Below are 23,352 nucleotides of genomic sequence, written 5' to 3' on the forward strand. Positions count from 1 at the left end.
TCTTTTTATCTTTTCCCCCTTCAATTCAACCAAGTTTTTCTCCATTATTAGATTAATGAATAATATGAACAATAACTTCATTTCTTCTCTTACTGTTTGCAGGATTTTTTAAAATATATTAATGTGTTCTCCTTTTCTGTGGGTGCTAGCTTTCTGTCATAATTCTCTTCCCAGTGAGATGTCTGTTTTCTCATATAAAGTCTCAGGTTTCAGTCACTTAGTGGTTCTTGACCTTGGAAGTAAAAGGTAGATACATTATTATCTTTCTTATACTATTATATTTATTTTTATATGAAGGAGTTTCTATAAATGTATGAATAATATTATAAAAATAAGTATAATAATATAAGACAAAAACATACCTATCCCTTTTTCCTTTGAAAGAGAATTTTTCTAGTGCTAGTAATAATCTACAGCAATGAATGTACTTATTAGTAATTTTAGAGAAAAAAAAATCTTAGATCGTGAATCACTCACATTAATTATGTCAGAAAATGTTTCCTCAGAGACTGAGGAAAATTTTATTTTTAAGCAGAATGAAGCCGAGATTTCTTTCTCTTGTCTCTGTCTGAAGGACAGCCACTAACTGCACATGGACCGTTTTGAATCAGCTACCAGCATAGCAGTGGTACAGAGCCATGCATTCTAGTCTGAGCCCCTTATCCTGAAATGGCCAGCAGGGGTGCGGGATGGACAGGCCTCACTCTGTTTTGCCGAACTGAAACCCTTTCTACCCCCTAACACATTTGAAGCCCATCTTTATTTTATTTTTTAAACATGGTGCATGGGGAATCAAAATAAGCTTCCAAAGAGTGATGAAAAATGGCAGCGTATGTAACATCCAGGCGTTGTCTGATATTGTTTCATCTGTTTCATCCAAGCCTTTTCTCAGCAACCAATGGTTACTGGCATCCACAGCTAAGAACTCCTAATAAGTAACAGCCACAAGCTGCACTGGAACAGAGTGGAGCCAAGGTCTTCACAGTGGCCTTCAAGACCCTCATGGTGGGGACATCCCTAACCTCCAGATAATATCTGCTCCTCTTCCTTCTCATTCTTCTCCTCCAGGGCTCCCTGGCTGTGTGCCCTCTTCTCCCAGATAGCTGCATTGTAACTTCAAAAGTCTGCTCAAGTCACTTTCTCAATGTGGCCTACCTTAACCACCTTATTTAAAATCGCAAAATTCTGTCTTGGCATTCCCAAATCTCTTTATTGTCTCTAGTTTTTAAAATTACATTTGTTATCTCAAATACTAAATACTTTACATATTTATTATATTTATTATGTTTCCTTTTCCTACTCCCAAAAATAAGCTCATTGGAGCTTTTTTCTCTATTGTTCTTATTGTTTTGTTCACTAATATGCCTAGACTAGTGTCTGGTCTTTATTAGGTGTTCAAGTAAATATCTGTTAATGGTATATAAATGAATAAATAATCCTTTTTCTCTTCATTATGACTAATCATCAATAACCGATAGGAAGTGGTTATATTTATAATAAAATCTCACTGGTTAAAATATAAAGATTTAAAATACAGTCATCCTATTTTTAAGGCTGAACGATGGTACTCTTAAAAGGCTATCGATTAGACCTGACTCTTTATTTCTTGATCCCACTCTATAAAGCCAGATGTCAAAAATTCCCATGGCAACTCAGTTCCTTATCAAGAGGCAGGAATGTATTTAGAGCACAAAACTTCCATGTAAGGGTCATTGAAATTCTGGTGTATATTTTTTTTCATTTACCTCTGTTAGTTTTTGCTCTGGGTCTTAAACAGAATTCAATTTAAAATGTTGATGGTTTCTAGCCCCTTATTCAGAAATGTAGGCTTCAACAAGACCCAACTTGAATGACTACTTTCATTAAAAAGTGATTCGAGGTAATTACAGCCAGAAAGAGATTCTCTATCTGCAGAGGGCAAGGGTCTTGGAAAGACCCTTGAAAAGCTGTTTTTTAGAAAGCTGTTGATCATAGAGATGCTACCTTTCAACAAGGCTTGCAAATTAGAGAATTATATTTTCTCAGGCCATAAGACAGGAAAATCCCTGCACTTTGAGATGATTCGATGGTCATATTTTAGGTATATATTTTGTCCAATCCAAAAGTTTATTTACTCTATTTCTAAGCACAAGTGCACCTATTTCTAAGTACAGATATACAAATATACATCTGCTTCCCATGCTCTTATTAAAGTTTCCATAATTAAAAATCAACTCTGATGCTATTTGCTCATTTAAAATGACAAGATATTCTCTTGTCATTTTGTTTGTTTGTTTGTGTGTTTAACATTCTGAAGTAATCCTTAAGCCAAGAGTTTACAGCTAGGTATTGGTAGCTGCTTACAATGAAAGCAAAACAGTATATTAAGTAAAGATGGTTTAATCATGATAAAACCTGAAATGGAAAGGTGTGTTCATGTCTATTCTTATCATTTGTGTGTTCATGTCTATTCTTCTGATTCTAATTAAATGCATTTCATTCTAGAAAAAAAACTGAGAAATTTACCTTAAAATCAGAGTTTAATTTCAAAATCTGAAAGCATACCTATAAACATAAGTTCATTCTTTGAAACCTATTGTAATAGACAAGCATGATCTATTGAACTCTTTCCATTGGAAAGATCCAAGATAATTTTCCAGGCTCTGTGGTCTGTGAGCTTTTAGTTCTGTGGTTTTTAAATCCCGGTGCTGACAAGGCTTCGAAAGTGGGCTCAATCTGTTTAGGGATCTTGTGCTGTGCCACAAGCCCACCCTTGCTCATGCTCTCTGGAGTTAGACAACCTGGGATCCAGTCCCAGCTCTACTACTTTGTAACCATGTGATTTAGGAACTCATCTGAGCCTCTTTTTCCTCACTCGTAAATTAGAGATAATAAATATAAGAACCATATAAGGTAAAATAATAACAGTAAGTTCTCAATAAATGTTGGTTTTCTATATCATCCCGTCTTATAATCCTCACAGCAATTCTACAAGATAACAATCATCCTTCCTCTACAAATTGTGGAATTGAGGCACAGTGTAACTTACTCAAAGGCAAGCAAAAAATAAAGATTAAGCTAAATGGAAGATATAAAAGCTCATGTTCCTCCTTCTACCATGTACCTCCTTCATGACAATCCCTTCGAAGCTATTTGATTTTAACCCCCCAAATTTTTTGTCTATAGATTGAGGACCTGGACCTTAATAATTTTTATTTCTCTGTGCTCCTTACCAAGAGTCTGGGTGTGAAATCAGCACCAAGTCTGTGGCCCCTATCTTGACCCTCATTTATTCTGAAGCATTAATATTTTGCTATAGGAGAAAATTCCACCCTGGAAATCTGATCGCATAGCTCTACACTAATGTTTGTGCAAAGTCGTGCCACCTCCTTGGCACCTTTGCAACCTGTGTTAACACTTGAGATCACTAATCGGCAGAGAGATCAACAGTTGAGTAGGAACTAAGTAAAATACTTTTTGGAACTGATGAAGGAACCATTACAATGGGGGCCACATCCCTTGGTCCATATACAATCCAGCTTTCAGAGAGCAATTCATCTTCTACATTTTAAAAGACACATTTTATAGTGTTTTAATTGCCCCCCAAAAGAGAATTCATAAATATACTTTGAGTACCTATTATGTGTCTAGCATTATGCTTGGGGCTAGAGAGAGTCCATTCATCACCATTATTGTGAGCTAATAATTGAGCAGAAATACCTCCACAATACAGAACAAAATAAGAACTACAAAAAATATACTTGCAATGTGCACCTTTGTTTTCCCTGAGGCAACTAAATGTCAGACAAATAGAAAAGCCTACACTATGGGTTTACTATTTTGAACAAAAGGAATGTGCTATGATCAAATGAGAGAAGAGAACAATTTATTCTGATTGGGAAGCTTAGGAGAGGCCTCAGGGAAGAAATGTTACTGGCCTTGAAGAAGGAGTGCCATTGTATCGAGGGAGAGGGAGAAGGCCTTGAAGGCCAAAGAAGCAGCTTGAGCAGAGGCTGGGAAGTGTGTGAATGCACTTCTTGTTCAGGACATGTCAAGGAGAGTCTGCAGCTAGGTGTAGGTTTTGTACAGATCACAGAGAAAAATGAGGGTAAGCTAGAGCCCATTATGAAGGCGTTGAATGACAGAATGGAACCTGCATGCTATTTTCTGAATAATAGGGAGGTTTATGAAGAGTGGAGTAATATATTCACTTCACTATTTTTGGAAAATAATTCTGAGGATGGTGCAAAGGATGGATTTAGGAGACAAAACTAGAAATACGACCATAAACTAGGAAGCACATATAGGAAGCTGTGGAGTACTACTTTCAGAAAGAAATGAAGCCCTCATTTAAGAGGTTCACTGAGGAATATAAAAGAGCATTCCAAGGAGCCAGGGACCACGTACCAGGAAAATAATTTATCCGAGGAGAGTAGGGGGATCTGAAAGTTGGATTGAAAGAACTGATGATCATAGCCAGAGTATCTTGGGAGAAGATGATAGGCTCTGGGTTCCCTGATAAGACTAGAATTTCTGGAAAATCTCATGTGTAGTTCCATGACAATGCCTGGCTGTAATGCATTAATGGTATTTTCCAACTCCTTTCAGTATTACAAAGCATAATTTTCTATTTTCAACGCACAACTCTATTTTATAAAAGTAAGCCATTCAAAACAGAGCTTATAATGTGCTCAAATGGAGTCCACACCTATGCCCTCGATAGCTTGAACTTGTAGCGGAAGCGAACGTTTACCTCCACTCGTCTTAGCTTTTCAGTTGGACCTCTAATAAAAATACAGATTAACAAGAGGAAAACGCACAGAAGTTTATTAATATGTATTAATATGTAAACTTCATGGGAATCATCCAGGAAACATGAGTAACTCAAAGAGGTGGCTTTAGAATCCAGCATAAAATACCATTTTTATAGGGCAAAGGGAAATGTGGGCTTCTTAGCAGAGAATGAATAATTTTTAGGAGCGATGAATGGGCCCTTAGGAGACTAGATGGGAGGTATGAGAGTTTGTGACAAAGTTTGTCTGAGTGTGGTGTTGCCTTCTGGTCTCTCCTCCGGTGCTGAATCAGTCCTCCCTGGTTGATGAAACTCTTGGGATGGGAATTAATGACAAGTGAGGTTTGTTTGTTTATTTGTTGGTTGGTTGGTTGGTTAGTCCATTGGTTTGTAGGATTTATCTTTAGGCAGATTAAAGGAGTTCAGAGAAAGCCTCTCCTTGTATTTGTTGTTTTCAAGTGCCTTCGGCTCAAAATAGTCAATATGCCAAAATGGCATATTTTAAGGTGGTCTGTTCTGCTGCCCTTCAAACTAAAGCCAGCAGCCTAGGAATGACTATCAGACACTCATAGGAAGCATTTATAAGAGCAATGCCTTGGAGAGCTGCTTTAAGAAAGGTTATTCTGAGCCTTGAGCTGTTTCTTCTTGAAAATACATTTCCTCTCTTTCATGTTCTCTTTATTTTTCCTCCCCATGCTTACGCTTACAGAGAAAAAGTCCGGTAAGAAATATCAATGCCTTTCTACATTTTGTCCAAACATTACTTATGCTGCTCATTTTCATATTATGCATATTTAATGGCTTACTGTGTTTAACATCTAAACAAGATTTTGAATTTTAAAAATAAACCTTTGTGAACCAGGACAAGGTCTAATTATGCCCTATGGGGAAAAAAGGAAGTTGGTTGCTAAGTGATTTTACCAGGCTGTTACTAAGGACCACAGGGCAATTTTGCAAAGATTCACCTCTGCCTCAATCACAGGCATATGATCAAATATTTTAGGGATTAAATTTCATTTATTGCCGTTTCCACTTGAATTAGTCAAGCTACTTGTACATACGATGAGTTAGGCAAACAGTTTAAGTTAATTTTTTAAATGCACAACAGGATAGCATCCATCCTGAATGAACGCTTGTGAAGCTGGCCTAGAAAAAGGAAGTTGTCTTTTTCACCTTTTTCAGTGTCAGAAAAAAGAGGATCTTCATAAAGTGTAAATCACCTCTGGGTGATTTACCAGTGGGTGATTTTTATCGGCAGCACAAATCTGTTAGGATATATCCGCATCTTTTTTTATTTTAGAGCAACATTGAAAAAGAATTTATTCTGAGAATTATTTTACTTAAAAAAGAAAAAAATTCAATGTTCTCTTCTCAGCTGTCTGGCTTGTTGGGAACATGTTCCCAGGATGCTGATGCGTGGCTGACACAGGTGACCTTGCCACCGGAAAATATAAAAATATTGTGTTTCCATGTTAACAAGCACCAGAAGTGTTTGATTGATTCTATTTAACTCACCTAAGTGGATGCTATGAAGAGTGCTATAACCTCTCAGCCTGCCCATTGACCCAAACCTGTCAGTCTCTGTACCATGTGCAGGACACACACTTATAACAAGCCCATGATAGGAGGAAGGAGAAACAAAAGACACAGAAAGAACAAAAAAAAAATGGGATCAAAATATCAATATATCAAAATACGGACCCACTGACTTTTTGTTTTCCAAAATAAAAAATGCACATATTATTAGTGTTATTATTAAACTAAGTGGCCCACTTCTGAGTGATTGAGAGTCTACATATCACATGCTATGTGGCATACAATATTATTGGTGCACTTTAGTAGCTTTCCTTTATATTTTCTTTATATTTTTCTTTATATTTTGCCAATTCCACTTACTCTCCTTGATCCTGAATCTTTCTCTGAATCGTCCAAATTCGGCCACTTCAAGTATTGACAAGACTGTGTGGCTTGAAGTTTACTGGCAGTGCTTCAAAAATTCTGTTTCTCATTGGTTTCTTTTCTGTTGTCTTTATAGTAATTTTAACCACAAGTACTCCTTTTCATTTTTAGCTGTATGTCCTTAAAGATGAGTCCTCCTCCTACTCCCTTGCCTCGTTTTTCTTTGGAAATGTCATCTTGTTGATTGCTCAACCTGGTCCACACCTAATAATAACTTGGTTAGTAACAGGCTCTTTGTTTTACTTGCCACGTGGAGTTTCAGAAGATCATCTCAATCAAGTCCTAGTGGACATGATAAGTATTCATTGTAATCTGACATATAATAGATATAGAAACAAATAAATACAGACAAACACCTACAATGGGGGTGAATAGGTGCTTGCCAGATAATTTGTTTTCATCCTAAAGCATTAAAAACAAATAGGATATCATCTAGGATCAAAATAATAATAATAAATGTAATGATCATATATTCTAATCTCTTTCTAAAAAATTCTCTAACATGGATCATTGAATTTGCTATGGATAGACTGTATAAAAATATTTGTTTGGTGCTTTGTAACTTTTCACACATTTTTCTTTGTTTACCCATAGCATTGAATTTAGCAAATGAGAGTGTCGTAAAACTTCAAAACCTAAAGCTAGTTATTTAGTATTTTTGAAAAGCAAGACAGATTAGATTGATTACTTTTCTTTTTATAAGTATTCTAAAACACAGGTCTTGGCTAAGACTAAGGTATCCTAGTTAATTGAATTTAAATTAATCCTTTTGTGCAAAAAAATAACAAAGAACAGGTGTGGAGTAAGAACGCTGAACTGTAAGAACATAAACGCGAGTATTTTCTTTAGGGAGGCATATTTAGGGAGAGCAAATTATGTAAATTTTAGAAATACAACATGTACAAATACAAACACATCAAAGGCCTTCCTTCCAGTGACCAAATCATAAATTAGTAGGGTTTACTCACTTTGAAAACAGCCTCAAAATATATAAGTAAGAGTTATCTCTAAGTTGAACACCTAAATGAAAGCAGAAGGAAAAATGAAATGTTTTCCAAAACATCCCCAATTCATCAGATGATCAAGAGACATCTCGGAATTGAACAATTAATGTTTAATTAGGAATGTAGGAAATTTATTCAGAAAATGAATAGACCAATTGCAAAGTCCCTGTTTGAGTAACCTAGTGAAGTGATAATAACAGCAGATAAAATTTACTGAGAGCTTATTTTATGTGATAGGAATGCTTGCAATCAGAGACAAATTGGCCACCTGCAGATTCTGAGCAACTGAATAAGTGTTTTGTTTGGTCGTGCAGTTAAAAACAATTTTAGCCTGCATTTGAAAACCAGAACTTCTGAAACTGAAAAAAAAATTATATTGTGCATCTTCTTTCAATAATTCTGAAGATCTGGAAGCATTAGGCCCACATTTTGGCACGCCAATCACAGGTGCACTGAGCAGTGACCAGTTCACTACTCAGCATCCTTGCTCTTTGCCCTGCAACCTCACTCTTAGAGCGTTCAGCTTAGAGACTATATCAATACCAGATACTGAATGAGTTTCTTTCCACCTTTAATGCAAATATATTGGTAGAACAAAGAGAGAATGCTAAAGGCTCCAAAGATGATGAGAAATGACAGAAAAAAAGAGTAAAATAGAACTTTTAACAGGCAAAGACCCACCCCTCTTGGTTGATAATGATTTTGCTGTCCATGTTTTTCAGTAGCACCTACAGCCAATGTATGCTCCTTAATGGTGATAATTAACATATATAAAGTCCTTCAGTTTGACTTCTGGAGTTCTTTCTCTTTTGATGGTTCAGATAGTTCTTAATTATGAACCTTGAGATTTTCTGGGCCTGACCTTCCTACAGTTTTTAGTGAATCTTCTGGGTTCTAGTTAATGAATTTGTGACTACATTAATTTGAACAGCTGTTCCTTGATGAAGGCATTTTGCAAATAGTTTCCAAAATGCTATCTTATGAGGTTGTCTTTTACTACAAAAAATGTAGAAACTATTGATTAAAATTTAGTTTTTAACTCATTAGAAATTAAGATATGACTATATTTAGGTAGATTAACATATTGAAATTATTTTGAAAAGCATTGTTCTCTATAATCTTATTAAAATTTCCTGAATTTAAGTTTCTGTTTCTGTATGGCTACAATCTGCATTTTATTTTGCATTATTTCTCATAATTTCATTTTGGGAGTACTTGTGTCATTTTTAATCCCCTCTTTGCTATATTTTATAGTACTTTTAAAAATGAATTGTTTGCCATGAAATTGAAGCTAAAATCATAAATTCCCACTTTATTTTTCTTTAAAGGAGAATGTTAGTTTGGTTATTAAAGAATTATAAATCGTAAACCTTCATATAAAAGAGTATTTGAATTTCTCAAAATGCAGTATGAATTAGTAAAAGAATTTAAGCCCAGAAATACATATTCATAAGTGTCCTTTTTTCTAATTTTATTTAAATTGCATACATGCACAGATTTATAAGAAAGAGAGAATCAGTATGAAGCAGTATCTGGAATATAAGGCAAATAATAAAGTCTAAATTACTACAAGTAAAGTTGACTAAATATATCTAAAGTCCTGGCTTCTTACAAAACCTGTTGAGAAGTTACTATTCTGGACGTTAGCCACAAGGGCTCTTTGCTTTAGGAGTCCTCGAACAATGTCACACTTGATATCCTAGAAAAAAAGAGAAAAAAACATGAAAATAGGAGACCAGAGATCTAAATTCTGTCTCTGATTCTACCCATTTACTAGTTGTTCTTGGAGCCTCATTTCCCCCTTTATAGCATAAAGGCAGCTGGACTAGATATCCATGGAGGTCTCTCAGATATGAAAGACTATAGGTTTTCATTTCCTGTCTATGTTCTGAAGAGTTAAACCATTCTCCTCATTTGAGAAAACTTCTAGTTTCTTTTGTGTTTGTGCTCCACCTGAATTTGGGAATTTGGCCAATACTGCGTCCCAGATAGCCTCTGCTGAATTCATGGGTTAGCCCATATTTTGGAAGTGAAACTGAGCAACGTCTCTTTCTCGGCTCACATCATAGTCACTCCTATTATTGCAAAAAAAAAAAAAAGAGGAAGAGCCATCGAGGACTGTTGGGGTAAATTGATAGCAGTCATAATCCTGGTTTGAGGAGTGAAAGAGAAGTCATGTGTCTGCTTGTGTTTTCCCAGACAGTGTCTGGTTTATCAGTATTCTACTGGTGCTGGACAGTTTCATTATTCCTGCCTGTGCTTGGCAGGGGCGCCTCGTCTTCCCTATCACATTCCTACTCATTGGTAGAGGCTGCCCAAATCACCAGGCCAAGAAAAGATATTTGCAAAATAAAGCTCTCATCAGCACTCATTCCACAGAATATTGAAGAGAAGAGCCAGGTAAAGAAGGGGTCTCTCTAACCCTGCTCTCTGATTTTAGAGGCTCCAATTTAGGCCCTAATTATGTGGAAAATTCATTATGCCTATGATGTTTGCTAAACATCCTGTTGTGTGGAGAAACTATTTTTTCTGTACTACCTACCTATTCTCTAAAAAATCCCTCCCCAAGTAATCTGGAGAAGAACTCCTTATGACAAAACATTAAAAGCTCTCAGTGAAGTTTCTTGTATGTTTCTACTTTGTTCTAAGTACCCGTGACTGAAACTAGTACATCCCCATAAGCAAAGCTATATCAAACAATGGATAAATTCCCTTTAGGATTCTCCAAAACCTCCTTATGGTTTAAATAAGCCAGAAACACGATGACTGCCTGTTTTCCTTTGGCTAATTATGTTTGGTTAGTTGTTTATGAAGTCTTCTATTACCCAAGCCTGTTGACTGATCCATCATTCTCTGACTAGGTGTCTGTTCTCTCTTCCCTTTTGCTGATCACAGAGGCGGAGCCCGGTAAGAACTCTCAACATTTTTACCTTAAACATGTATAGAGAAAATTGCTGCCAAGGCCAGGTGGCCAGGTTGGCTTCTCATTAAATTTATGATAACCCACTATAAATGAGGCAGATGAATTAGGTTTACTGGTTAAAAAGCCTCTGGTCCTATAAGTGTCAAGAGTATATTTTTAGATTATCAGAGCACTTATCCATAACAAACTAAATGAATATATAGGAATCCCAACTCCTAGTGCTAAATTTAAAAAATGTGTGGGATGTGTGTGTCTGTGTGTGTGCATGTGTGTGTGCACGCATGCATGCAAGGCCTAGAGATTGGCCAGAAAGCACCATAGAAGTTTATAGCAAAGTGATAATAAAGAATAAGAATACTATAAGGGAAGTAAGGAAATAATATTTAAGCCACATGATTTTTAAGCCTGAATTTAAAAATAAGTCCCTGGACTGTAAGTTACATTGATCAGTATACACTGATACATAATAATATATAATCATAGTTTCCATCTTGGAGGAGACATGCTTTCAAGTCAATATGCCTAGGCTGTCACAAAATTCTATATTTTATCCCTGAAGACAAATCAGTATTAGTTTACATTGTTCAATTTTAGTCATTTTCCTCAGGTTGAAGAGTGTGACAAATTTAAAGCAACAAAAAGGGTCTTTGCTATGCTTGAAATGACCCTCATCTGCTAGTCAATCCCTTAAGAGAAGATATTGAATTGAAAACAGTGCCCTCTGAAATATCCCTAGGTCTGTGCCAATTTGATTAATCAGTTATTATTTGAGGTAAATACTTTGCCCCAGCTGACAAGCTGGTGGTCCTCTGTTTAAACCACTTGACTGAGGATCAAAGATAACACTTGCAGAGACTGTTATTCAGGTGTGGATGATTCCAACCCAGTGGTTAGGTGACATCTCAGATTATGACAAGTTACTTAAAAAAAAAGGAAAAAAGTGAATTAACTAGTTCAGAATGAAGGAAATTTATTCACAATCGATGTATGAGGGCAATCATTGAAAGGAGGAAAATATGGCCAGCTGGTGAGAAGTTTTTAAAATTCAGCGGGCTTTTTTCCTGAATACGATTTGTGTGGTCAGCATCACCTTAACTTTGTTCTACATTTGTCGTGCTGCAACATCAAGGCCATCAAAATCTGTGTGCCAGATCCAGTTGACAATGGAGCTTTTCTGTTGTTGCTGATTGGCTGCTGTCATTTGCATATCTGTTCCTTTCTAAATTGATGTTTTTTTATTCTTCCTATTTTTAAACCACAGAGTTTTTCTTGTAAATTTCTGCCATGTCTTGCTTGTACTTACCTGGTAATTGCTCATTCATGAGGAATATTTAATAAAAATATTACGGGGGCTTCTTGTTTAGTGCCTCCCAAAAGTAACTATCTATTGAATGAATTGATATACTGGGAATTCATTAATACAAAAGAAGCTTTGTACTTTTCTTGTTTTCCTAAGTATTGCATTTTTCATAAAAAGAGTAAGAAAGAGAGACCAAAAGGCCTTCAACACAGCTTTTGGGGTCCCCTAACTCCTGGATTTCTGGTCTCATAATTCTGGGGAGAGTCCTATTCCCTCCAAGCCAACCTTGCAATTGACTACTTGAAACTAGAGCCCATGAGTCTCTTCTTTCAGACCTTGTAATAAAAATCTGACTAGTTGAGATTCTGTAACCTAGGAAAACATTTTAATTTAGCTCCATTTAAACAATTTGTTCTCTTATTATTTTTGTCCACAGAGTCTTATTTTCCAAAAGCCAATCTGTATCCAACTCCTGTACTGGTGTAGCTGATTTAAATTACCATATTTATTTAAAATGTTTATTTATAAATTTAAATATATGCTAATGAAATTAAATATATTAATTTAAAATGTTTAGTATTAAAACAAATAAAATAAATATTTATTTCAAAAGTTTTTACTAATAACATAATTATTCTCTATGTGACACATACAGAGATCGCATTATTAGGCAAGACAAGACAGAAAATACAGTTTCAGAGATTGGGCCACCCACTAGTAAACATCTAGTGGATCTCTGTTCAGATCGAAACTGCTCTTCTATTGTAAATGAGTTCAAAATGAGACAAAAAATAATTCTGAAAAATCTTTAGGAAAGGGGGAAAGAAGCTTCTTATAGTGCTACATCTTGTCCTGAGTGCTACATCTTGTGTCTCTGCTAGGGCATTGTCATTTGAGCGAAGAAAACATAGTTGTGACCAGTAGGTTGAGCCTTCACCAAAGTAAGAGAGTAGGAAAAAAAAATGTGTTTGGTGACCACCCACCAAACTCATGGTCAAACGCTTTGGAATACTTGCCTGTACTTTCACTTTCCCTGCCCCAGTTCTGCCCTGTCATTCTCCTAAGGCGACCTGCCCCGCTAAACCCCGCCCATAGCACCACCCTTCCAGTGGTCTACTTTTCTGGAAGCCCCTCATGCTAAGAATCCTTCACAATAATTTTGAATCAAACTTTTAATTTAATCAATATTTCTGTTATCAAAAAAAAGTCTCTGCTAGGGCATTGTAAAAACTAGAAATAACCTTCTACGATTATTCCTGCCAGGGCTATTTGCATTCTAATAGTATCATAATGCCTTGAGCTAAAGAAACGACTCCCCATTGATAGGTGGATGGGCCGGGTAGCAGGCAAACGGAAGAAATCGGAGTGGGGAGGCCCGGCGGCAAGGATGGAATTCCCTGGCTCCCTGAATAAAACAGCCCTTTCAGTGGCAACTCTTCCAAGTTTTCCTTTCCTTTAACATTTGCCACTTATATCTTTAAAAATTACATTAGTAAACTAACTAATGATGACTGTTTATCCTAACAACTTATGAACCCCATCTGATAAGAGTAGACAGTATTTCTAATACATTATATGATTTTCAAACCTCAAATATAAGTTAAACTTGGATTATTTTCTTGACTGCTTAGACTTCGGAGTTTTTTGTTTTTTTTTTAATAGACTATTCATAATTGCTTTAATTTAGCAAATCTACCCACGTAAAGGATTTTTCTGGTTCTGAAGACGTATGATTTAACTTCCCTTCCTCTTTATAATCTTTGAGTAAAATGAAAAACTGATTTATATGTGTGTGTCTACAATTTTCAACTTGAACATTATTCTGAGAAAAATTTTATTTTTCCCCATCTGCATTTCTTTGAGTTCAGTTTAATTGCAATGACAGAAATATACATATTGTACATAACATATATGTGGTCTTAAACCTTATAGTGTCTATTTCTAATTCTAGGGTGCAATTAAAAGGAACTTATCCAGTAAGTATACCTTAGCTACCAGAAATAGAGTACAATTTAAAAGAAGAAATAGTTCCTTGAATCTTAGAGCATATATACATTTGACTTATGTAATTTTGAGCTTGATTTTTTAAGGCTTACAAATGTCTTACTTTCACAGCAAAGAAATCTTATAATGATAAAGGGGCTTGGTGGTTCTGAATGATTAATGTTTAAATTCTGAAAATTAATATGTTTTTAGAAAAAAACACACTACTATTTTCTTCCTATATTTGTCAACTCTTTCTGTATCATTTGACTTTAGAAATGAAGTTAATCAAGTATGTGATTGGTGATGGGGGTGGGGAGAGGAAGAGGGCAGAAGGAACTGAAGGTAGATGCAACTTATTCATTCTTATGTTATTTGATATAAAATTTTAGTCAACCAAAGTAATATGAAATAGGTTATCATATACATAGGGCATGATTTGCCTCTGCTGCATACAGCACATTCTAGAGAATTCTAAATTCATGATTTCCAGTTAAAAGTATAACATTTTCTTGGCATTTCAAGAAAAGAACAGACAGAGAATGCTGGATTCATGTACTACGTCCATATGGACTGGCTTAGTATTTTCTTATGGAAATTGGGAAGCAGAACTGATCAAGGCAGCAGACATTCGAAGAATGGTATGCTATTCCACTAGCTCTGCAGTAGACAAATCTTCTATTTGATGGCTTATCATGGTAATTCCTTGGTTAATTAGGTTTTACAAATGCCAGAGAAAAATGCTACTACATATGCCTAATATATGACTGTTGCATTGCCAGGGGAGAAGATATGTTTTCTGGGTTTGTTTTGTAAAGTTTTCATTTTGAGTTACTTATTGATGGAACTTAAATCTCTGAGTGTTTCCAAACATAGTTCATAAGACAAATAAATAAGGAATGGTAAAAATATGCCTCAAAATTTCCTTTGTCCTGTGCATCAGGTGAAGAAGTGGCCAGACCCAGGCGTTCCACACCAACTCCAGAACTTGTAAGGTGAGAGTAAAAGACATTGGCTGTGTTTTAATCAAGGCATCACGACTGTTAATGATAACCAAGTCTCCTTTAAGCTAAACTCAGTTCCTATCAACATATTACACATATGGGCCTGCCCATATGTGTAAGTTCATAGCATAGTTTAAATATGTTTTTTTTCTCACAAGTGCAGCCTGAGGGCCCTGAGGGAAGTGCTCTATAGTCATCCACAGTAGCTGTCTATTAGAATGTGCCGTCCCCTCACTAATGGGAGGGTTGAAGGTCTGTATGAAGAAGTCTTTTGGTCTGGAATGCTAATCTAAAATATGATTATATTGTCCTAGGAAGGGTAGCCTATCTAGTTGGATACGATTTCATAATACGTTCCATCTGCCACACACCAAAGGAATCTTCTGTTTTGTTTTTGTTTTTGGCAGAACATTGTATTTTACACTGTGTATTCATTGGATTAAGCAAGTATTGTACAAATGAGCATTGTTTTCCAAAAAGATTCTTATTTCTATTTAAAAGCTGAATGCTTTTAATTTTTTCTCCTTCTCCAACCCCTCCCTTTTCCTCTTCACCTCTTACTTCCCATCACGACACACAGAACTCATTAGGATCAATGAGGAAAATCGGATCTGGGGAAGAAATGGAGATAATTATGCAACCTTTTGTTAATGATCAGTTTAAGTGTAATTTGAAAGAAAGAATAAGAGTTTAACTTATTACCCTCCTTTCTTCCTGATTTCTCAGTACTCTTCTTCTCTTTCTGAGATGTGCTGTATTAAAGTATTAGGAGATTATAACTAGTCTATTGGGTGGGAGAAAGTGATGGAATTAGAAGCTGGTAGACCCAGTTTCTTATTCAAACACAAACTTCTCGGGTGTTTTATCACTTAGTCTCCCTACACCTGACTTTCAAAAATTATAAACTGCATTAACTACAACACAGAGATGTGGAAGACAAATATCAATGGGTTTTGAGATCTTCAGAGAGTAAGGTGCTTTGCAAATGAACTATTATCTCTAGTGTTGTCTCTTCTAGGTATAGAAAATTACGATGCTTTGAAAGAGTTTCTCTCCTTTAACTTATTGAACCAGCACCTTGATCCCCCATTGAGAACCAGGAATCTTATCTCCTCCCAATTCTCTTGACCATAATACATTTGACATCCTTATATATACTTTCTAGCCCTATAGAGCTTACATAAATGCATATATACATAAATACATGTACATGAGTGCACACACATACATCTGCCTTACTGTGAAAAATATCTGAAATATCTATTTTTAACATTAATATTCCCTTTCTCTGTGTTTTGCTTTAATGTGTATGATGTAGCAAAAAACCTCCAGATGACACTATGGCTCTAGCTCCCCTCTTTGGCCCACCATTAGAATCAGCTTTTGATGAACAGAAGACAGAAGGTAATAAAAATGTGTATATATATAGATTTGTTTTACTTTTCATTGAAGTGTAACTTATATGGAGTAAATGTTTGTGTTTTGAGGTACAATTTTAATGGGTCATCATCAGATCTGCAGTAGCTGTGCTTGATAATATAAAATGCTTTTATAAAAATCATTTTATTTAAGAGCTGTATGGTAAATGTATAATAAAATGTTATTTTTCTAAGACCCATTGGTGAAAGAAACTAAATGTAAGTGTTAAGGACAAAAAGACTTGAAAGCATAATAAGTAGGCTAAGTAAGCTACAGTAACAAAGACTCCAAAGCACAGTGAATTCAACAAAATAGAATTTTATTTCTGTTTCCTGTTAACAGTCTCAAAGTAAACAATATAGGACTGGTAGGGTGGCTCTGCTGATCACAACATGTGGCCTTTATCTCTAGGTCCAAGGGGCTGTTCCAGCTCTTATCTCCCGTCCGAAGAAAAGGGGTGGGGGTGGAGAAGGGCCAATGGACTTCATTGCCAATCCTTGTAAGAGCAAAATCTGGAAGAGACACACACCACTTCCAACCAGAGCCTATCAGAGATCATTTAGCTAAAACTCTTTCTCTATGAATAAATGGAGAATATGCTGGAAGATAGCTACCAGTCAGCCATATCTGAATAATTTTTCAATGATTTAGTTAGGAAAATGATTTAGAACATCTCTAAATCATCCTTCAATGATTTGTCTATAACCAAGGTTCTACAATGAGATTATCAGTTGTCTTATTAACTCATCTGTGATCAATCTTGCTTTTAACTATATAACTTAGTGACTGAAGGTGGAATTTGGTTTGTGTCATTTGAATCTACCTGTTAAAGGAATTCCATAACTGTACAGAATGCTGATATACAATATAGAAAAAGTTCTTAAAAATCAAGGTGGTGCCCCACACTGAATGCATGGAAAAAAAAGTACTGCTTCACATCTTTAAAGAATCCTTGCTTTTATGTTAAAATAAACAGCCAAAACCATCTTTGAGGTTTGTGATGGAGAGTAGATACACACCTGGACTTGTCAATGAGCCTGACATGATTTGTTCTTTAGGTCAGGGGTCCCCAAACCCAAGGCCATGGACCGCTATGGGTCCGTGGCCTGTTAGGAACCGGGCCACACAGCAGGAGGTGAGCGGCCAGCAAGTGAGTGAAGCTTCATCTGTATTTGCAGCCATTCCCCAGTGCTAGCATCAGCGCTTCAGCTCCACCTCAGATCACCAGGCATTAGATTCTCATAGGATAATTGGTCCCTGGTGCCAAAAAGGTTGGGGACCACTGCTTTGGGTGGTTTCAGCCCCTGAAGTTCTATAAAGTTCCAACATATGCACCAAGCACACTAACTCTTCCAATACCTATTTACCTCTCATATCTACGCATTCTCACTTCTTTTGATTGATTTTTCTATCACTAGTTTAAAAGGCCTGGAGAAAAAAATATGTATTTTGGAGTCAGGTATGCATTTCTGGGATCAGATATTAACTCCTCTACTTTCACCATGTATGCTCTTAGGCAAGTTATCTAATCACCCTAATCTTTGATTTTCTCTCCTGAAAATGCTACTAATATCAACTACATCTTGGTGTTGTGAGAATTAAATATGTATAATAATAGTCATGGGCCTTCTCATAAGTGTCTTATATACATTCTTTATACACATATTTACATCCTCCTTTAATCCTTTTAGTTACTCTCTGAGATTGCTCTTATTATTGCTACACTGAAGAAAGGAAAGCTCAGAGGTTAAATGACTTGCCCAAGGTCCTACAGTAAGTGTGGAGGCTGGATTTGAATCCACATTTAACCAACTTCTCAGCTTGTTTTATAACATAATGAATTACAAGCAGTACTTATATAGACCCTGGCACATGATAGGTGCTGGGAAGAGCTAGTTATTTACATTGTTACCATAGTAATAAAAAATCAAAAGGAGGAGACAAAAGAAATAGAAGAAACCTTAGATTCAATGTCCTTAGGTTCAACACCTAATTGACCTGATTCACTTTACTTGTTTATTTTTCTGGTTCTCTTAAGATATCCACCAAACATTTTTGAAATAATTTAATTTCTCTTTGTGATGCTGGAAAAGGTTTATTTAAAGACCTTATAAGATCCTTGAAAGATAGGAACCACTATATACAACCTAAGCATTTTCATCTTTGAAGCATATTCAGAGTAAATGTCAAATAAACAACTTAAAGTAAATGTCTATGGAATTAATGCCTGCATTTTCAAATGAATACCAAAAACTCAGCACGTATACTGACACTCAGAATGTCCTTAAGTGACCAACAAGGAAGAAAATGCAGTTTTAATTTAGCTACATATGAACACACATACAGCGCCCTACACATACACACAAACACAGACTCCAGTCCTATTTCCATTCTCTGCTTGAAAAGAATGATGAGCAGCACATTCCTGAATTAATTTGCTAGTACCAAGGCACAAGGGAAATAATTTTGTGAAGCTCAACTTTAAATTGAAATGTTAAGTTCTAAAATCTAGGGACATTTATTTTTTGAACTCACTCTGGAAAATTTCTTTTTTATATTTCCAGTTCTTTTAGATCAGCCTGAGATATGGGGTTCAGGCCAACCAATTAATCCAAGCATCGAATCGCCAAAGTTAACAAGGCCTTTTCCCACTGGAAGTAAGTTACGTGCCTGCTCTGTCTGGAAAAATAAGTGACTCATTTTACTGTCTGTCTGCATAGTGAAATTAGGCAACTCTTAGAAAGTCTACATAAGCCACATTTAGACTGTATAACATTCAGAAGGAATGTTATTCTAACACGCTTTAGAGTTAAAGGGACCTAGGGCATGTTGTCAAGACAGAAATAACATAAAGTTATTAACTTGGAATCATTATCTCTTCTGAAAACCCACAGGCTCATTCATTCATTCATTGATTCATTCAAAACCTATATGTAAGAATGAGAAGCAAATGAGCTAAAGAACCTACTATGCTGCAAGCATGGGCTATCACACAACGCATAGGTGACCAAATCAGATATGATCTCTGCTAGTCCTACAGAACAACCGAAGCTGCATATGATAGAAAGGACGCATTAAAAGGAAAAAATGATAATTGGAGTGTGAGAGAAATGATGCTACATGGTAGAAAGCTGAGATGGATGATTAGAGCAAATTTATCTCAAAGTGGGTCCATCACTCCAGGTGGCTAGGAAAGGAGGTCCCAAAGATCTTTATAGCCCTTCACTTGCCAGTGGATTGGGCTATTTGGACTGAATGAATTGCTCATTTCATCAAATTATCTGGTTGATGGATTTATTGAGTTCTCGTCTCAGTGGACTTTCCGTAGCAGATGTGCATGTGGAAAGCACTCCTTCGAATGCCCATGGGAGGAAGACTGGATCTCAGATAAAGGTGTTGGGGAGTGGGGGGTGATGCAGAGGGTATTTTGATTCTGTGAGGCTTACATGTAGAGCAATTAATATTTTTTCCAATTCAGCATCCCCAGGGCTCTACTTTTTGGTGGCTAAAAATAATCATAAGAATTAACCAACAGGATTTCTAATCAAAGGCCCACAGGGTTTTTTGTTGGGAATATTGCTATAAAGCTATGTGATCCAGTCTTTCCAAGGATATTTCCTTCATAAAATAGGATAAGAAAAAACACCAACTTTTTTTAAACTTCTGAACTTTTAAAGATGTGGTTTGAAATGATTAGAGTCCCAGTGGCATAATTTTCTTTTTGCTTTTCAATATTTATTTTTTTTAATTAAATTTATTGGAATGACATCAGTTAATAAAATTGTATAAGTTTCAAGTATATATTCAATAATACATCATATGTATTATTGCATTGTGTGTTCACTACTCAAAGTTAAATTTCCTTCTGTCACCATGTATTTGACCCCCTTTACCCTTATCTACCTACTCCCTTCCCCATTTCCCTCTAGTGACCACTAAACTGTTGTCCATTTCCATGAGTCTCTGCTTGTCTTATTCATTTGTTGTTTTCAGTTTTATAGCCCACATATGAGTGAAATCATATGGTTCTCAACTTTTTCTGTCTGACATATTTTGCTTAGCATAATAATCTCAAGATCCATCCATGTTGTTGCAAATGGCAGTATTTCATCTTTTCTTATGGCTGAGTAATATTCCATTGTATATATGCACCACATCTTCTTTACCCAATCATCTATGGAAGGACTTTTTGGTTGTTTCTATGTCTTGATTTTGAAGATTTCTTCATGCCACTGTGAAACAAAGCCAGTGAAAAAGCTCTAACTTCCTTGAAAAGCTTTCTATAGAATTCTGAACTATCCAGGTTATTCCTAGAGAACATTTTCTAAATGCTAAGGAAGTGCTCAAATGAAATATTTAGGTAGCTAACATGTTAATTTTAAACCAACTATTGATATTTTGTAGTTTTACATGCAGAGATTACACTTAGCACAACAGAAGCTATTGCAGAATTGAGGTGTTTTACAAATCTTGTTTATTTCATGATTGCAGCATAAGTTTACTATTTTGAGTTATTGGGCTTTTATGGTATTTTTATTTATTTTTATGATATTTTGTGAATTGTGATCATAATTTTTGCAGAGATCTTTAATCAGAAACAGAGCCCCTGATTTTTTCTTAATTACTGTGGGAAAACATGATATATTTGAAGTATAGTTTTCATAACTATATCTCATAACTAAGATTGGAAACTACATATTCTTGAGTTTTAGGATGATAGCTGTTAGTCATGCCCATTGTGTGGAAGGACGGGATGCTCTCTAAAAATAAACATTTAAAGCTGATTGTGGAGAAATGACAGAAGGGGTTTTTTTCTAATGCATGCAGGTAGAAAGGGTACTGGCAAGAGCTCTCCAGCTAGTGCCCAGCTGACCCACTCTGCTTTTAGGTTATGCAAGATTGGGCCACATTTACATTCACAAATGACCTTGGAGCTGATTTATGAGATGAATGTGATCTCTTGATATACCAAATATGGCCAGTGACCAGAAAACATTCATTTAAAGAAAGAATAAGAAAAAGAAATCAGCCTGTTGAAACAGTAATTTCAAACTCTGCCTACAAAAATGACAAGTCCAGTTCAGAAGGATGAATTTCTGAATTGGGACCATAGTACAATACCTTTTCTATTTAAGGGTTTTTTTAACCATAAGTTTTACTAAGGGAATCTGTTTATTCTTCTTTGACCCAAATCATTTTCCTTTAGACTTTCAAAAACATACTAAAACTTAAGACACATAACTTAGAGAAATCCTTTCAGACTCAATCCATATAAAGCCATGTGATCCAGTCTTCCCAAAGACTGGAAATAATATCCTGACTACATTAAAAATCCCTCACCTGAGTCCCTACCCAAGCTGTTCTCATTTCCTTGACCACACCCTGATTGTAACTGTGTGTTAACATGATACTCAATCATTTCAGTCATAAATTCCTTGAGGGTGGAGTCTCTTTTGATTCATCTTTATGTTCCTAGTTCTTAGTTTTGGTACAGGACGTAGGAGGTTTGTCAAATAAAGAAGTGAATGAATAAAATGATGGTATTATTTTAGTTATTGTCTGATATTCTTTTGGCAAATTCTTATCATAAAGCAGAAGAATCTGAATGGGTCCTGCACCAGTCCCTTAGCTTCAAACTTAAAAAAAAAATTTAGACCATTAATGGTCATTTCACATTCAATAGCAAGAATATGAATGAAAGCCAAAATCTTGCTTATCTATGGAAGATTGTGAAACTTAGGGAGAAAGTAATCAATAATGCTTGGCTTCCCATCTCTTTGTAGCGCCTCCACCACTGCCTCCAAAAAATGTACCAGCCACCCCACCCCGAACAGGCTCCCCACTGACAGTTGGACCAGGTAAGCTTTAGTTTTTTTTCTGTTCTGGAATGATGTGGCAATCAGGACAGTGACCCTGGACCTCAACCTGCCCTTCATGTGTTGGAAGCCATAGGCTAAACTAAACATGAAAATGTTTGCATTCAGTTTTACTTCCATTACAATTTATTGTGAAGACATTTTAAAGAATCTCTCATGTTTCACATAAAGAATCACTTTCTCAACTACTTCTTCCTCTGTATATTACTGCTGAATGAGGCCCACATTTACTTATAAGATGAAAGAAAAAAATCTCCATGTCAAAAGTCATTGATATGTCGCTCATGGGATGTCATTCTAATGATTTACAAATTAATAGTCTAGAGGCACAATTTATATTTTTCCAAGAATGGATGAAATTTTTGCTAGAATTAAAACTGTTTAGTCTATAAAGACATAAAATAGTTCCCAGGATGTGCAGCATGCTGGCAAGCTTGGGTGGTGGAGAATCTTTTCCCAGTAGTCATAAAAGTATTTATTATCCTATGGCAAAGAAATGTGTAAAAATGATGAAATGTGGCAAGGAATTGCTGCATGCCTTTACACAGACAATTTTAGGGCCCATCTTTATCTTCTAGTAAAATCAATACTACATAGTCATACAATTTATAATCTACCCAGTTTTAGGGGGCTAGCAAGTCAAAAGCAGTAATAGTTATTTTATGTGTCTGGGCCTTTAGAATGTGGTTCTTTATCGCCTTTGGAATTCTATTGCAGCTTCATCCTTTGCTATTTATGCAGCCTGGTGAGTTTGAAAGCTACAGAGTGGAATATTTATCAACAAGAGCAAATGCAAGACATAGTCACATGAATTTTTTTTTATTTATGAAATTTATATTAACTCAAATCCAATAGAGGTCATCTAGAGTATTACAGGTAAAGGTGTTTGCAAGTTCAAATCATTTTGGCCTCTTGTTTTTCTATGAATATATTAAATATAAATAAATCTACCAGCAACAAAATTATAAATATTATGGGCCATGCAAACTGCTACCCCATTTATCTGTAGCCTGGGAACTGTGAATGTTAACTCCTTTCAAACATGAAATATGAAAGTACTAAACTGGCTCTTATAGCCACAGGGTTATTTAAAGGTAAAGTGGCTTCTGTTCA

The 23,352-nt window shown here is 35.8% G+C and overlaps 1 protein-coding gene across 1 annotated transcript in view; it reads left to right on the forward strand.

Moving 5' to 3' along the window:
* The window catches only part of SGIP1 (SH3 domain GRB2 like endophilin interacting protein 1), a 183,368-nt gene that overhangs the window by 100,367 nt on the left and 59,649 nt on the right, over positions 1-23,352 (forward strand). Inside the window, 7 exon segments of the mRNA XM_015595069.1 lie at positions 5,481-5,492; positions 10,630-10,641; positions 13,909-13,933; positions 14,884-14,935; positions 16,263-16,348; positions 18,928-19,020; positions 22,147-22,221. Of these exon segments, the coding sequence (XP_015450555.1) occupies positions 5,481-5,492; positions 10,630-10,641; positions 13,909-13,933; positions 14,884-14,935; positions 16,263-16,348; positions 18,928-19,020; positions 22,147-22,221 (355 nt within the window).

Source organism: Pteropus alecto, unplaced genomic scaffold, assembly GCF_000325575.1.
Source record: "Pteropus alecto unplaced genomic scaffold, ASM32557v1 scaffold25, whole genome shotgun sequence".
NCBI classification, from domain to species: Eukaryota; Metazoa; Chordata; class Mammalia; order Chiroptera; family Pteropodidae; genus Pteropus; species Pteropus alecto.